At 39.1% G+C, this 18,145-nt stretch overlaps 1 protein-coding gene across 4 annotated transcripts in view; it reads right to left on the bottom strand.

Moving 5' to 3' along the window:
* LOC139562767 (cadherin-8-like) overlaps positions 1 to 18,145 on the bottom strand; it is a 101,603-nt gene that overhangs the window by 9,258 nt on the left and 74,200 nt on the right. For all 4 annotated transcript variants that reach the window (XM_071380770.1, XM_071380767.1, XM_071380769.1 and 1 more), the window contains exons 7-10: positions 17,243 to 17,490; positions 4,116 to 4,252; positions 2,146 to 2,267; positions 1,401 to 1,518 (exon numbers count right to left, since the gene is read on the bottom strand). In XM_071380770.1, the coding sequence (XP_071236871.1) occupies positions 1,401 to 1,518; positions 2,146 to 2,267; positions 4,116 to 4,252; positions 17,243 to 17,490 (625 nt within the window). The remainder of the gene's footprint in view (positions 1 to 1,400; positions 1,519 to 2,145; positions 2,268 to 4,115; positions 4,253 to 17,242; positions 17,491 to 18,145) is intronic.

The raw sequence follows: 18,145 nt of genomic DNA, 5'->3' as shown, positions 1-18,145 counted from the left end.
CACTACAGCGTATCCCGTTCACCACCAGATACACTTTTCAAAGGACAAAGAACTATGTTGGGCAACACGGCCATCCATCTACCACCAACCTATTGAAACGCAGCTCAGAGTAAATATTTATTGCATTTGCCTTTTCCAAATGGCCGGTAATTTAGAATGCATAGGATATTGTATTTACGATAGCACAGCTTCTCCCTTTGTTCCTCAGTCTTCCCGCTCTTTCACTCAAACCCAATCCACTTTCCTTTGCGTAACCAGCTGTCATATCTGCTCCGTCCGCTAGGGACGTTTTTCTTTATGACGTAATTTGTAATTCTGTGTGATTGGTTAGGCATTTAGTAAATAAATAATTAAACCCAATTTTGTATTGCTGATTCAACTTGTTAGCCAGGGTTCGTGAAGAACTTTCAGATGAGACTGAAATAAGGTGACGATTAATATTGACTGCTATTGATGTAAAATATTACTAGGTCTTTAAGAGTTTATTCAGAAGATAACTGCTCTATAAATATTATTTTGTGGTGCCCTGACTTTCTAGTTAATTACATTTACATGATTAGCTCAATCAGGTAATATTAATTACAGAGAAAGGATTTTATAGAATAGCATGTCATATCACTTAATCCGGCATAGCCAAAGACACGACAAGACATTAACAAGAAGAGTGATTTCTTACACTATCAAATTTTTGCTGACTATTGTTATGGATAAGTATATATGTGTATTAGTTTGTAGCAGTCAAATTATTATCTTAATGATGTCTACATGTGAAAATGTTGCTTCAATGTTGCCTGTGGTTTCTTCTTTATAAATTCCTCTAGATTCAGCAACTTTTCCTATTTGTCTCTTAATACACCTGTTTCCATGGTGGCAGGTTTCCATTTAGATAAAGAGGCTGGTGCATTTAATGTCCTTATTCTATATTTTCCTTTCACTAACAACTAGACACAGCAGTTCCTCTTGCCTGCAGCCTTCGCATCAAAACAGTCGGACAGAACCAGATGAAGATTCTTCGCCCGAAGCTCTTTGAAAACATTACGCAACAGCGTGGGCTCTTCAGTGAGAGTAATGGAAAAGAGCAGGGGGGGGGGAGAACAGAAAGCCTGCTAAACCAATCACCGTATTTACCAAACAAATGTAGTGCCATCTGCCATGCAGCAACAGCTTTCAGGAAGTCACCCTACAATGAGCTGCAAGACTACCCGCAGACGATTTGGATTCAACTAATTTACTTTCTTTCAAAATGCACTGGGGAGTAAAGAGTAGCTGATGACCAGGCTATTGCGCATCTGCTAACCACTGGGTACGGTAATCCAACCAGATTTAATCTTCAATTGGACTAATATGCCGCAGGATAGAATACATTTTTCGTCATTCTCTGTCACATGTTCTGTCTTTACCTCCATTGTTTTTTATCGTGAAATTAGGATTGTTTAACATCTCTGGGATGAGGCGGTATTCAAAGTAGTGTCCCTGTATTGGGTCATCCTTGTCGACAGCACTGACCGTCTGTATCACCTGTGGAAACAAAGACAGAAAGAGAGGAGCCCAATACCATTAGAGAGATAGGTCATCCATTACTTTTTTTTTGCCATCACAAAAAGCCTGACCGTGACATTGGCTCAGAGAAAATGAAAAATATCCTCCATTCATTCCAGGAATTTGAGATTGTTATCAATGTGGCGCTGTCTCACCTGGCACACTTTTGGTTTCTGGGTTCATCTATTTACCTGCCATCATAGTTCTTATCAAGCTGTATGTCTGTGATTGATTAGAAATGAGAATTCAGCTATCTCGGTCATTGGTCTTTATTTTATTTTATTGTAGTCGTCTGAATGAATAGGATTGATGTGAAGGAGAATGCAAAGCACTTGTCCAGAATTTTGGCAAGAGATCCATTGTGCCATCTGGAGGAGGACATGAAAGACAACTCTGAATTATGATTCACTCTGATCAGTTCTGACTGCTCTCATTTTCCCTCAGTCTCTATGTGTTGTGTCAGGGGAGGAGTGTCTCAGAGAAAGGCCACACTCCTGCCTCTGTACTTTCCCAGCGAAATAAATAGGCTATAATTCACCATGGCTGATCATTACGGAGGAGATGCAGGGGGAGACGACAATGGCAGCCTTGATGAATGCCCCCTACCTGGCCAGGTTTGCCATTTTCACAGAGGAAAGCCTCGTATTCCGTCGCAAACTCTGGGGCGTTGTCATTTATGTCCAGCACTCGGATGGCCACGATAGCCCGTGATATCTGGCTGTGGTTTCCTGATAAACAAAACCCAACAACAGACAATGAATACAATAACATTGGATACTATACAGCGGGAAATTAAATCCCAGGTAAATTCCATGACCCAGATAAAAAAAAAAAAAATCCCTAGGCTGATAGAAAGACAGATGAGAAGCCACATCAATCTGAGTTTTAGCTAATATCAAGAATGCAAAACAGAAGTGGTGAGAGAGAAAAAAATCACATTCAAAGTGCTTTTGAAATCGCCTGAACACGCTCATGTTTTATGCATGAGGGTTAAAACATGTATATTAATGAATCAACGGCAGCAGAAGCCTAAAAAGATAATAAAGGGCAATTTAATTAGATTCGATTTTTATTGGGATTATTCATCGCCCATAATTGACCGTCCCTTTTGAAATAAATGATTGTATTTAATAAGTGTTGCAACCACTAACTTGTAGCTAATAATTTGTTCCATAGAGCAATAGATGTCGCTCTGGCTGTTGACACCGTTCCTCTTTTTGTATGTTTGTGAGACCATACACATAGCTAACGTTCAAAACAATGATGTGCATGATGCATGTTGTCACATAGAAAACAGAAAATGGTTCTGATATATGGTTGTCATACAAGTTTGTGATATAAGCACCCCTTAGCTCACTCACATAACACTGCAGCAAGTGGAGGATTTTACACTTAAGAATGCTTCAGGACAAAATGCCCAGAGGTGAGCATAAGAGAGGAGAGAAAGAGTGGGAAACAGAGAGGAACTAAAATAGACAGTTTGCTAGAAGGTGATAGATGGACAGAGTGGGAAAAAGAGAAGTGTCCACATTTTCCTTGTGCTCTGTTAAAGTGACTTTCACTCCACCGCAGCAAGCATTGCAATCTGATTAGTCAGATGTCAACTGGTGAGAGCAGCAGAACGCGACACACCGTTTGGGTGGCAAATGGCAATGGAATTGGACTGGGAACACATTTCTTCCCTCTTCACGCCAGAGAGGATTCCTGCTTGCCTCCAATCCACAAAGAATAGTAAACAGACATATTTATTTTGGTAAATTTCGATTAAGTGTTTTCATTGATGCTGCTGTCTTGAGTCACAGTCACTTTAGCATAAGTCATGAAAGGCACAGTGAAATGTCTAACACCAGACATGACAAAACTAGCATGAATATCAACAGAGACACATTGCATTTACAATAACATGCCATGAATGTATGCTCTATAGCATAACTTTGATATAAAAAACGGGATATTTTCATATTTTTTATTGTGACAATTAGTGTTTCCCTTTGATTAAGAAAGGCGAGGGAGAGCAAGTTACAAGCATTTTACATTTCTCATTCAATAGCTTCAAGGTGTGCACTACATTTCATAACAACATACAGTCCCCCCTGAAACAATCTGTATGCATATAAAGCTTTACATATGGTTTGAGTTATTTGTGGTTCTACCTCGAAGATGTTGTATAGTCAGTCAGTTTCCTGGATCACAGATGTTCCTGTATCTGTAATGGATGCTGGCTTCGGTGCAAACAACGTTGGTGTTTGTGTTTACAACTGTTTATTTGTACTTGCACTTCCACAAATTGACTACTGAGCTGTACCACACCCTATGGTCATTAACATGAGATAGGTTACAAGTGCAGGACTATTTTATAGAGGATTATGAAGGCCGGTCACTCCTTTGTTGGAGGCAAGAAGGAAGTTGTTCAAACTGTGTTAGTAAACAGATCTGAATGTTCACCAGCAGCTGTCTTCCCCCTGAGTTTACACTCGTCCTTCATCATTGCGTTGATATAAAAAGGAAATTGCATTTAGTTAATTATGTAGTAGACCACATACAGCGTAACAATTTCTATTGGAAATGTTACTTACTGATTTCAGTGGCTGTTACTGTGATGTTGTGCCACATATCTGTCTCTCGGTCCAGCGGTTTGGCCAACGTTATCTTCCCATCGTCTACGTTAACATTGAACTGCCTCTCCAGATCGGTGTGGCGGTCAATAAAGTACCTACACAAATAGAGAAAATCATTAGAAGTTCTACATGTAGCACACAGCTAACCGTTCTCAACAATCCCTTGGGTGCACTGACTAATGGAGACGTATCCATCAAGAGGTTCCTGTGGATGAATGTACGTGAAAAGCAGTAGGAAGTCATTTATAATCTAAGAATTAATTACAGGCCTCAGATTAGCAGGAGAGGACATTCAAGCACAGTACGGTTTAGGAGGTTCTTTAAAAACTAAAGTGGACGTGAGTCTGGTTTAGTCTCCAAACAGTGGCTCCTTAATGTCCCCCTCCATAAATATATGTCATTAGTGAAGTCTGCATGGCCCAGCAGCATCAAAACTACCATCCTCCTTAACATTATCTCCTTTCCTTGTGAATTTACCTTGACCTCGTTTGAAAAACTTCACTTGGGGTCAAACTAAGGAGGGGTGGGAAAGTCACAAGATAGACGGGGTACAATGTAATGTTGCGTTTAAATTCAAATCCAAATCAACCATCCTCGTTCACTCTGATGTCCATGTTCTGTGGATTGAAGCAAGACGGAAGAGCATTTCAAGGGCAGCAACCTTATATATAATTCAACAACCTCACCAATAGCAACAACATGATGACACATTGACCATTAAAAAACCTCTTAAAGATAATATTTATGTGGATTTCCAAAATCATTGTAACTGTAGAACTGGCTTTGTCACAGTGCATTGTGTGGTGCCAATCCCTCAAACGCTTTCAGAAAGGACACACGTGCATACCTGGCATGTGAAAAACATGTTATTGGCATGGAAAGGGTGTTATTTTGAATGTTTATTTGAATGCATACAGTCAATATTTTAACGCATTCGTTGCCACACTTGGCATGTGAAAAACATGCTATCAACAAATGTGAATTGCCTTTAATTAAGGCTGCCAGTCAGAAATGTCAAAGTCACCAAGAGCAACTAGGCCTTGGTATATTATATGCATGTGAATGCATACATTCAATAGTTGAATGCTCTCAATGCCACACAGAACATACATGGATATTCCTTTAAAGTAAATGCTCCTCCCTCTAAACATAACCTCTTTCAAAGCAAAATCCAAGTCAAAACTTTAGCCAATGCCTTGCTTTCTCACTAATCCAATTCCCCAATGGTCTTTGCAATCCTCCTCCTCCACCCACCCTCCCAACCCCATCTCCCTTTGCACATGACCTTGGGTCTCATCCTATTTCACTGTGGAACTGCTCATCCCTATCAGCACAGACCTGTTGACAGACATGCAATTCTGCATGAGAAAAATGGGAGAAAAAAAACAACAATGACAAAATAATAATGAAAACAAAGAGTTTACAGGAAATGAAATAAATAAGCCATTGCCCTAGATTCCAACTGTGGGAGACGTATTGAGCCATGACATTTCAATTTTTTTGATGAAATGGTGTAAATCCTCAGACGGCAGGCAGGAGGTCCGGGAGGACTCCTCTACAGACGCAGAGCACTTTCAAGACAGGCAGACAGTCCAAACCACCTGGGAGAATTCTCCAGGAGACAGAGTGGATTCCAGTCAGGCTTTGACAGCATCACGTGGAGGGAGACCGACCCTGAAATATTCTGCCACGTGTCAGTCAAACTGACAATGTGATGTGAAAAGAATTAAAGCAAATACAATTATCAGATGTTCCATGCAAGAGATGGGTGCTGACTGTCAAAGGTGTGAGGATGTGTTTGGGAGCGGACCATTGGATGTGAATAATTCAATGCCGAGAAAGGACGACATAAAATAGCACCTGATACTTTCCACTCCTTCAATACCTGACTCAAATTACATTGGGCAGCCCTCCTCTAAAAACATATTTCTTATTCAATCATATGACATGTATAACTTTTACACCGTGTGTTAAACTTCTTGCAACTATAGGGGGTGCTGTTCCGCATTAGCATTTTTTGGTCTCCAAATTAAACTGCCTCGTGCTCAATTCTTGATCGTACAATATGCATATTATTGTTATTATTGGATAGAAAACACTTTCTAGTTTCTATAGCCGTTGGAATTTTGTCTCTGAGTGGTACAGAACTACTTCTACAGCACTTTTCCTGACAGGGAGTCAGATTTCAGAAATTTTGACCCCTGATCTGGGGTCGGTTTTAAGGTGCCTGTAAATGCTATGGAGAAACCGACACTGCCTACGTCTTCCTCTGGGTGTCAGTACGTCATCACGCTTTGAATGGAGTCGATTGCACAATCAGAGCCACTATAAAACAAGAAGACGTGGAAGTACCGTCCTTTAGTTAGTTGTTGTTAAAAACATAGTTGTTAAAAACATCATAATGTAGTTAATTTGAACCGTTTTATAGCAATTTATATCCGTTTAGTGCGATTTTGAGGAATTTCTTTGTCGTGCACTTTGAAGCTTTGGTCACGTTTCGGGGTCTCGGTCGATGTTAGTGGACATTTCGAAGGACAGAGGACATCTATCGACCAAAAGAAGATTAGACCCAAGAAAGGATACATTGCCCAAGAATCTGATGGAAAATCACCTCATAGTAAGAAATATTTAATATGATAAATCGTTGTTCTGTCGAAATATTTTAAACGCATAATCCGCCATTTTGTTTGTTATCGCTTCACTTGGCGAACCCTGTATTGCACAGTAAGGATAATTTTAGAAATGTAAATCAGCGGTTGCATTAAGAACTAATTTGTCTTTCGATTCCTGTCAACCCTGTATTTTTTAGTCAAGTATATGATTAGCTTTCGATTAAACTAGATTACTCTGAAAGATGATGTCCAACATTTTGAGGCTTGATTTGCTAGTATTTTCATTGTATAACCACGGTTTTGTATGGCTAAATATGCACATTTTCGAACAAACTCTATATGTATGTTGTAAAATGATGTTACAGGAGTGTCATCGGAAGAATTCTGAGAAGGTTAGTGAAAAAATTAATATATTTTGGCGATGATTACGTTATAGCTCTCTTTGGCTTGAATCGATGCTCTGGTAACGTTTGCACATGTGGTATGCTAACTTATCGATTTATTGTGTTTTCGCTGTAAAACGCTTAGAAAATCTGAAATATTGTCTGAAATCACAAGATCTGGGTCTTTCCATTGCTATGCTTTGTCTATTCTTATGAAATGTTTTATGATGAGTAAATTGGTCATACACGTTGCTCTCTATAGTAATTCTAGTCGAGTTGTGATGGTCGGTGCAATTGTAAACTGTGATTTCTACCTGAAATATGCACTTTTCTCTAACAAAACCTATCCTATACCATAAATATGTTATCAGACTGTCATCTGATGAGGTTTTTTATTGGTTATTGGCTATCAATATCTTAGTTTAGCCGAATTGGTGATAGCTACTGGTGGAGAGAAAAAATGGTGGACAAAGAAATTGTGTATTTTGCTAACGTGTTTAGCTAATAGATTTACATATTGTGTCTTCCCTGTAAAACATTTTAAAAATCTGAAATGGTGGCTTTATTCACAAGATCTGTATCTTTCATCTGGTGTCTTGGACTTGTGATTTAATTTACATTTACATTTAAGTCATTTAGCAGACGCTCTTATCCAGAGCGACTTACAAATTGGTGCATTCACCTTATGATATCCAGTGGAACAACCACTTTACAATAGTGCATCTAACTCTTTTAAGGGGGGGGGGGGGGGGGTTAGAAGGATTACTTTATCCTATCCTAGGTATTCCTTAAAGAGGTGGGGTTTCAGGTGTCTCCGGAAGGTGGTGATTGACTCCGCTGACCTGGCGTCGTGAGGGAGTTTGTTCCACCATTGGGGTGCCAGAGCAGCGAACAGTTTTGACTGGGCTGAGCGGGAACTGTACTTCCTCAGAGGTAGGGAGGCGAGCAGGCCAGAGGTGGATGAACGCAGTGCCCTTGTTTGGGTGTAGGGCCTGATCAGAGCCTGAAGGTACGGAGGTGCCGTTCCCCTCACAGCTCCGTAGGCAAGCACCATGGTCTTGTAGCGGATGCGAGCTTCAACTGGAAGCCAGTGGAGAGAGCGGAGGAGCGGGGTGACGTGAGAGAACTTGGGAAAGTTCTTGGGAAAGAACTTGGGAAATTTAATGATATTTAGATGCTACTATCTACTTGTGAAGCTATGCTAGCTATGCTAATCAGTGTGTGGGGGGGGTGGGGGGTGATCCCGGACCCGGGGTAGAGGCTCGTGAAAGGTTAATATTATTTTAGATTTGGACACTACATTTACTAAGCTGTTATCTGGGTCACAAAAAGGGATGTTAGAAGTGATAGCTATAATTAGTGTTGGCTATAAGCCATAAAACCAGTAATATAAGTGTGAGACAGAGAACAAATGCATTCATGACATTTCTGTCTTATATAAGGTCAGTAATTCTATTGGGAGGATCACAGATGTAGAACTAATTTTTCTGTCCTCCGCATGCTAACCAGCTCTTTGTGAGGACACATTTATTCCTGTTTTCCCTGAACATGTCCTGAACCTGTTTTCTACAAGAAAGTCTACTTGACATTACATTTTACATTCATCTTTTCATAATCTCTTTTACATGACTCCTCGTATTAACATTTGCAACATGTCAGCTGTCAAGGTAAGTAACTGATGTAGCGGGGCCTGAAGAAAGACAGACAAGCTTACACAGTCACCTGACAGACCTGGCTCTCATTACCCATAACCTTTTGTAGTCCTATGATCCTCTACTAAAACCTCACCGGGTTCAGTGTCGTGTGCATGTCCCACTCAACTCCGCCAATGCACAAATGTTTCTCGACATGGTATTTTGGGCAACTTCCTAGGTTAGCCATAACGTATTATTAAAAGGCATCATCAATACCAGGTACTGTAATGATACCCTTGATTGGCTCTTACTCTAGCCTTCAAAGCTATGGTGTAATGCCCAAAGTCTTGAGCATAATGATCATTCAAGATTCAAATCATATTCACAGAGTATGGGAGGACACTGAAGGAATTGTGTTGCATTTTATGAAGTCCACCTGAAACCTTGGTTGAATGCATAAAGTATAGCTTGAGGGTTGAGGTCTAAGTGAGGAACCAGCCCTAAGCCTTTGAGTCATCCTGGTCAGACTGAGAGACAGTGAGTCATTTCGGTGTGAGGGTGTTTACTCACAACCTGGACTCAGCGGTAGACATAACATAGTAAATATAAATCTGTCTCCCTCCATTCAGTATGCTTTGTTACATTTCATAAGGTACATTTGTAGATGTCCATCATCCATTTCATAGGATAGAGTCCAAATTAAAATGTGTATGATATGTTACAAATGATAATTCGTACAATATTAAGAATTTGCAATACGTTATGATACGTTACCAATTCTAAATTGTTGTTGCTAACGTTTGCTACAGTAGGTGGCTAGGTTGTTAACGCGAACGTTAGCTTGGAGGATAATGTTACCTTGGCTATAGGTCGGGGTTAAGATTAGGGTTAAGTTTAGGAATTAGGTTAATGGGTTAAGGTTATGATCAGGGGAAGGGTTAGCTAACATGCTAGTAGTTGCAAAGTAGCTAAAAAGTAGTAAGTAGTTGCTAATTAGTAAAAATTCTAAAGTTATCCGTGATGAGATTCTAAACACGCTAGACGTTTGTGTTTACCTGGTTACATCTAGTCTTTGAGATCAGACTGTTACACAGGCTGCTAAAGCTAAGAATGTTCAGCCTATAACCTCTGTGATGGTCACAACATTGCTTATTGTCACTCCATAGAGATGCACTCTATCCAAAAGCATTGTATGTCAAGGATAACATTTGTCTGGGCATAAAAACTGGATGAGACTTCCATTGGTTGTCTCTTCATGAGGTCTCTGAGAGACGACATACAGTTCTATGATGACGCATTACCACATGTTCAACATTACACGCAGATAATATAAATAGATACTAAATTGTCTGAAATTATTATAACATTATAAGAAACTCAAGGAGATAAAATAGAAGACATTACAGAATAGAAGTTACATTTTATAAAAGCAATACAATAAACTAAACTGTCAATGGCAATATTGTATGTCATGTCATGTGTGGTGAAAAGCAGTTGACATACAGGTACATTCTATATCTGACACATTGTGAAAACAACATGGAAAATGTCTTGACTTAAAAGAAACAGTGCAGTTTCCACACTAAGAGGTCGAAATAACATAGAAATTGTGAAAATTATGAAAATGCCCTTTTAGTGTAACAGCTCTTGAAGAAATAAAAAAAAGTCTACAATTGTACCTGTCAAAAGATTTAGAACACCTACTCATTCAAGGGTTTTTATTTATTTTTTTACTATTTTCTACATGTAAAATACTTGTGAAGAATTCAACTATGAAATTGCACATATGGAATCACGTAGTAACTAAAAAAGTGTTAAACAATTTTTTTTGTTTTTGAGATTCTTTTTGAGATTTTTGAGATTCTTCAATTAGCCACCCTTTGCCTTGATGACAGCTTTGCACACTCTTGGCAGTCTGTCAACCAGCTTCATGAGGTAATCACACGGAATGTATTTTAATTAACATGTGTGCCTTTTTAAAAGTTAATTTGTGGAATCTCTTTCCTTCTTAATGCGTTTGAGACAATCAGCTGTGTTGTTACAAGGTAGGGGGTATACAGAAGATAGCCCTATTTGGTAAAAGACCAAGTCCATATTATGGCAAGAACAGCTCAAATAAGCAAAGAGAAATAGCAGTCCATCATTACTTTAAGACATGAAGGTCAGTCAATATGGAAAATTTCAAGAACTTTGAAAGTTTCTTCCAGTGCAGTCGCAAAAACCATCAAACACTATGATGAAACTGGCTCTCAGGAGGACTGTCACAGGAATGGAATACACAGAGTTACCTCTGCTGCAGAGGAAAAGTTCATTAGAGTTACCAGCCAGTTGCAGCCCAAATAAATGCTTCACAGAGTTAAAATAACAGACACATCTCAACATCAACTGTTCAAATGAGACTGCGTGAATCAGGCCTTCATGGTCAAATTGCTGCAAAGAAACCACTACTAAAGGATAAGAAGAAGAGACCTGCGTGGGCCAAGAAACATGAGCAATGGACATTAGACCGATGGAAATTTGTCCTATGGTCTGGTGTCCAAATGTGAGATTTTTGGTTCCAACCTCTGTGTCTTTGTGAGATGCAGAGTAGGTGAATGGATGATCTCTGCATGTGTGGTTCCCACCATGAAGCATGGAGGAGGAGGTGTGATGGTGCTTTGCCTGTGACACTGTCAGTGATTTATTTAGAATTCAAGGAACACATCTGGTTCAGGTTTAGTGAGACTATCATTTGTTTTTCAACAGGACAATGACCCAACACACCTCCAGGCTGTGTAAGGGCTATTTTACCATGAAGGAGAGTGATGGAGTGCTGCATCAGATGACATGGCCTCCACAATCCCCCGACCTCAACTAAATTCAGATGGTTTGTGATGAGTTGAACCAAAAAGTGCAGGTAAAAAACAAGTGTTCAGTATATGTGGGAACTTCTTCAAGACTGTTGGAAAAGCTTCCCAGGTGTAGCTGGATGAGAGAATGCCAAGAGTGTGCAAAGCTGTCATCAAGGCAAAGGGTGGCTATTTGAAGAATCTCAAATATAAAATAGATTTAGATTTTTTTAACACTTTTTTGGTTACTACATGATTCCATATGTGTTATTTCATAGTTTTGATGTCTTTACTATTATTCTACAATGTAGAAAATAGTCCAAATAAAGAAAAACCCTTGAATGAGTAGGTGTTCTAAAACTTTGTGACCGGTAGTCAGTCTCTCTCTCTCTCTCTCTCTCTCTCTCTCTCTCTCTCTCTCTCTCTCTCTCTCTCTCTCTCTCTCTCTCTCTCTCTCTCTCTCTCTCTCTCTCTCTCTCTCTCTCTCTCTCTCTCTCTCTCTCTCTCTCTCTCTCTCTCTCTCTCTCTCTCTCTCTCTCTCTCTCTCTCTCTCTCTCTCTCTCTCTCTCTCTCTCTCTCTCTCTCTCTCTCTCTCTCTCTCTCTCTCTCTCTTTTATATATTTATATAAATATATATATACACACACATACAGTTGAAACTAATTTTTCAACCACTCCACAAATTTCTTGTTAACAAACTATAGTTTTGGAAAGTCGGTTAGGACATCTTCTTTGTGCATGACACAAGTAATTTTTCCAACAACTGTTTACAGACAGATTATTTCACTTAAAATTCACTGTATCACAATTCCAGTGGGTCAGAAGTTTAAACACACTGAGTTGACTGTGCCTTTAAACAGCTTGGAAAATTACAGAAAATTATGTCATGGCTTTAGAAGCTTCTGATAGGCTAATTGACATAATTTGAGTCAATTGGAGGTGTACCTGTGGCTGTATTTCAAGGCCTATCATCAAACTCAGTGCCTCTTTGCTTGATGTCATGGGAAAATCAAAAGGAATCAGCCAAGACCTCAGAAAAAAAATTGTGGACCTCCACAAGTCTGGTTCATCCTTGGGAGTAATTTCCAAACGCCTGAAAGTACCACGTTCATCTGTACAAACAATAGTACACAAGTATAAACACCATGGGACAACACAGCCGTCATACCACTCAGGAAGGAGACGCGTTCTGTCTCCTAGAGATGAACGTACTTTGGTGCGAAAAGTGCAAATCAATCCCAGAACAACAGCAAAGGACCTTGTGAAGATGCTGAAGGAAACAGGTACAAAAGTATCTATAGCCACAGTAAAACGAGTCCTATATCGACATAACCTGAAAGACCGCTCAGCAAGTAAGAAGCCACTGCTCCAAAACCGCAATAAAAAAGCCAGACTACGATTTTCAACTGCACATGGGGACAAAGATCGTACTTTATGGAGAAATGTCCTCTGGTCTGATGAAATAAAAATAGAACTGTTTGACCATAATGAACATTGTTATGTTTGGAGGGAAAATGGGGAGGCTTGCAAGCTGAAGAACACCATCCCAACCGTGAAGCACTGGGGTGGCAGCATCATGTTGTGGGGGTGCTTTGCTGCAGGAGGGACTGGTGCACTTCACAAAATAGATGACATCATGAGGAAAGAGAAATATGTGGATATATTGAAGCAACAGCTCAAGACATCAGTCAGGAAGTTAAAGCTTGGTCGCAAATGGGTCTTCCAAATGGACAATGACCCCAAGCATACTTCCAAAGTTGTGGCAAAATGGCTTAAGGACAACAAAGTCAAGGTATTGGAGTGGCCATCACAAAGCCCTGACCTCAATCCTATAAAAAATGTGTGGGCATAACTGAAAAAGCGTGTGCGAGCAAGGAGGCCAACAAACCTGACTCAGTTATACCAGCTCTTTCAGGAGGAATGGGCCAAAATTCACCCAACTTATTGTGGGAAGCTTGTGGAAGGTTACCTGAAACGTTTGACCCAAGTTAATCAATTTAAAGGCAATGCTACCAAATACTAATTGAGTAAACTTCTGACCCACCAGGAATGTGATGAAAGAAATAAAAGCTGAAATAAATCATTCTCTCTACTATTGTTCTGACATTTCACATTCTTAAAATAAAGTGGTGATCCTAACTGACCTAAGTCAGGGAATTTTTACTTGGTTAAATGTCAAGAATTGTGAAAAACTGAGTTTAAATGTATTTGGCTAAGGTGTATGTAAACTCCGACTTCAACTGTACATACACATATAAATACATACATATACACATACATACAAACATATATATATATACATACATATTTTTTTAAATATATTTTCCTTTATTACTTTCTAACCCTACCACCCCTCCCCTAATTGGAGTAAACTAGTGAACAACAACACTTAGGACTCTACTTCCAGCTTATACATACTATATACATTTTATGGACACACTCTATTTTACAATAGTTCTATTTTGTTTGTTTTTACTCCTGTCCTTCCTCTACCCTCAACCTCTCCCATTATTTCTGATGTCCATCCGGTTTGATTTCTATTTGTCATATCTTTCAAACTGTGGTCTTTCACAAAAGTTCTTAACCCATATATGTTTTACGGACACAGTATGATTTACTTTAGTTGTCTTGTTATTAGTTGTTGTTATTAGTCATCTATTGTATTTCATGAACATGTAGACAATAGTGGCCCATCCACTTGGCAAGATGTGGCTTGGAAGTGGTTATACCATTTAGACAAGTGTGTTTGGTAAGTGTCATTTAATAATTATAAAACATTTTTATCTGTACACTTTCTGTTTTTGATATTGCTACTGTACAAGTAACCACTTCACTGTACCGTTCACACTGTACCGTTCACACCTTCTATAACCCTGTGCATGTGACAAATAAACATAGAGACTTTTTGATATAGGGTGTGTGTACCACCTGGCTTGACATGTGGTAAAGAGATGGGTGGGGCTAATGCTTAAGAGGGTGTGAACGATGCTGAATGGGTGTAGACAACGAAGAGCTCTACCAGTAGGTGTCCCAAAACATTCAAGGGCCATTTTCTCAAAAGTGGGGTACAAGTTGACCAACTTTCAAAGCAGAATTATTCTCCCATTGTTCCTCAACTGTAGTGTATGATATACCATTCTCTAGCTCTGAGTCTCTGCTTTCACCCAATGTAAAAAACACAATTTCAAAAGTTGCTACATAATACTAAATCAAGGCGGTCGGTTACATTTTTACTCCTGATCTCATTTAGGCTTGCCATAACAAAGGGGTTGAATACTTATTGACTCAAGACATTAAAAAAGTTTTAAATTTTTTAAATAATTTGTCAACATTTCTAAAAACAACTCCAATTTGACATTATGTATGTATTATATATTGTGTGTAGGCCAGTGACATGAAATGTCAATGTAATTAATTTTAAATTCAGGTCGTAACACAACAAAATGTGGAAAAAGGCAAGGGGTGTCAATAGTTTCTAAAGGTGCTGTAGCCACAATTGGCTTAAAAAGTCAAACGTAACACAATATCTGCCTATTTATTTCCATCAATATTGCCCCTGTATATCTGTTAGACATAGTGATATCTGTCTTTTGGGTAGACAGAAAGAGTTTCCCCAAAACCTTCTCAATGAAATGTTAGAAAGTAAACCAGAAAGTAGGCTTAATTATTAAGAATTATATCATGACTAGTATCATTCACGTGTCATGACATAATGCAGCAGCAAAAACATCACTAGACCAGCACATTCCTCTCCTCTAAAGGGGTATTACATTCAAAAAGTATCTTCTGATGTGAATTAAGCATTGACATGGATTCACATCATCCAATTTCATTGTTTCTCTATGAATAATTGTAATATTTAGAGTGAAAAACTGGAAAGAAAATCCTAAACCAGGTAAATTAAAAGCGAGAAAATGGAATTCGGGAAAATACAAAGAGTGTCCTATTGGAAAGCTAGGAAAAAATGTATGAGTAGCTTGCGACATGTTTCATAATTTAAAAGTAGCTCTCATGCTTGAAAAGGTTGAAGGCCCCTGGTCTAGACGATCCTATCTGCCATTCAGGGCTGTGTATGTACCTATATTAACATTTGTCTCAACACAATACGATCAGACTGAGCATTTCAATGGCGGCTCATGTAAACGAATAATAACAAATATTTTGGGAATTATTTTCATGAAATAAACACACATAGTGATGTATTAGAAATTAAATAAAAAGACTGCATGGTGGCTTTAAAGGTACAGTACATTCTAATCAAATCACATTTTATTTGTCACATGTGCCGAATACAACAGGTGTAGATCTTACAGTGAAATGCTTACTTACAAGCCCTTAACCAACAATGCAGTTTTAAGAAAATACCCCCAAAAAAGTAAGATTCCATCTTGCAGTGGAGCAATTTATCAGTATTGAGAAACAACACAAGATGGCATGAACATCTCAAGCTGTGTAAGAGCCATTCCCTTCCTGCCCCTAAACAGAATGGGTTTACTGTTGAATGCCTTCATTGACATTGGCAGACATGGGAAGCAATGTGACATTAACCACTTACGTGCAGAAAATAATTCATTTTTATCCGGCTCCAAACTCTTACAGCCTCTAAGTAGGTTCCGTAAAGCTTCCTTTAACTCTGATTGCTTGAAAGCTTTCGGACAGCCTTACATACACTGGCATAATATCCTTCAGCCTCAATTCACTTATCGTAATGTGTAATCTTATCCACAAAATAGTAAATACATAAAGTGCTCTTTCATTTAAAACAGAAAACAAGGAATCAGAAATATACTTTCAATGAGAAAGTCCTGAGTGAAAAAAACAACCTAATACATCATTACACTGAAGAATATGATTCCCAAATGCCAGTCTGACATGTCAATATAGTACAATGTAGTACCGTTTATGACAATGATTTTGGCCACTTGGATAGACATGTTCACATAAAAATGAAATAGGGCCATGCTTATCACACATAGATCAGCAGCATAATATATACCACATGTCAAATATGCACAGCACAGCACAGTGATAATGAAAAACGTCGTGAACGTGCAACATAAAAGAGCATTGGGGTCATAGAAGAAGAACTAAAGAGACGCCCAAACATGAGACCAGGTTACATTATCTTGGTATGCCATTTTGAATTTCTTTATGAAGATGGAACCAGGTTGAACTCCCCTGCTTTGGCAATAGCCAAATAATGATTACCAGCTTGCACTCTGTTCACCATGAAATTACACAACCTGTTGAGTGTTGTCCGGGGAACGCGGCAAGTCACTGGAGAATTAATGAAATGCCGGGGTGGATGGAGAGAAATTGCCTGTATAACCTGTACAAGGTGCCCTTGTGGTATTTCCAAGAATAAGTCACACAACCGAAACGCAGCAGGCAAAGTCATCCCGAAGAGAAGTCTCCCTGTGCTGTGCTTTCAAGTTTACTACATTGTGGTCCTAAGGAAACCAGGGCAGCTGTCGGCTCACATTTCACTTCCAATGGAACATGTGGCAAGACTATGTTTTTAAATACATATGATTCCATGGCACACAGCAGTCCTTATATGGGTGTTTAAACAATAAGTTAAACAAGTGTTTGGTGAAATGAGGTTGTGAATAACATCTTGTTTCTTACCTGACCAGACTGCCAGTGACATCAGGATCGCGGGCTGTGACCGTTCCTACAACCGTGTTGATGGGGGCATTCTCATCCACCTGCAGGACAAATGTGGGCTTGGAGAAGACAGGGGGTTCATCTGAATCTTCCACACTAATCTTCACCGTGGCTGTATCCTTGAAGGGGGCGCCGCTGTTGGGATCAAATCGAATGTTGGCTGCCTCCACCTTCAGTGTATATGACTTTTTAGTCTCGAAGTTCAGGGGCTGTACAAAATGACAGAAACACATGCCTTTCACTGATGTCCAAAGCAACAGGGGAAAAATGCACCTGATGTGGATGGAGAAGAGTCTGAAGCATTTCTGAGTTGAAATTCAATAGTGTGATCTCTGATCCTATCAAAAACATGTAGGGAAATAATCCAAGCACAGGGTGGAACAACATTTGTGGTTATTGCTAATAATTACAAATATCTCACCTCAAGTAATCCATGTGTTGGCAATTTGTTTTGTGACATCTGCTCTAGGATAGAATAAGGCTGTAAATAAAGTTAATCTAATCTGATATCACACCGATCTGGTTCAAATGTGTTAGGCAATAATGAAACTAATGTTATTTGTAGGTTTGTGCTACCTGAAAATATAATTTTGTGTCCGTGCATTACCATGACGATAACACTGTTATAAGATTATTGCCGGCAATCATTTGAAGGATAGCAATTATTGAGGCATTATCATCACACGAATAGAAGTGGATGTGTATTCAGGAATTCTAATACAACAATGCAATTTACTAGGGAGAATTGCATACCTACTGTATGTGTACTTCAGTGAGAAGAAACAAACCCCTTAAATAACAGTTGGTCTCGTTCCAATTTCACAAGGACATTGAAAAACAGTCCAGTACTTGTTTACACATGCT

Source organism: Salvelinus alpinus, chromosome 33, assembly GCF_045679555.1.
Source record: "Salvelinus alpinus chromosome 33, SLU_Salpinus.1, whole genome shotgun sequence".
Classification (NCBI taxonomy): Eukaryota; Metazoa; Chordata; class Actinopteri; order Salmoniformes; family Salmonidae; genus Salvelinus; species Salvelinus alpinus.
The sequence above is the reverse complement of the archived record's forward strand: the minus strand, read 5'-3'. Positions and strand labels throughout refer to the sequence as shown.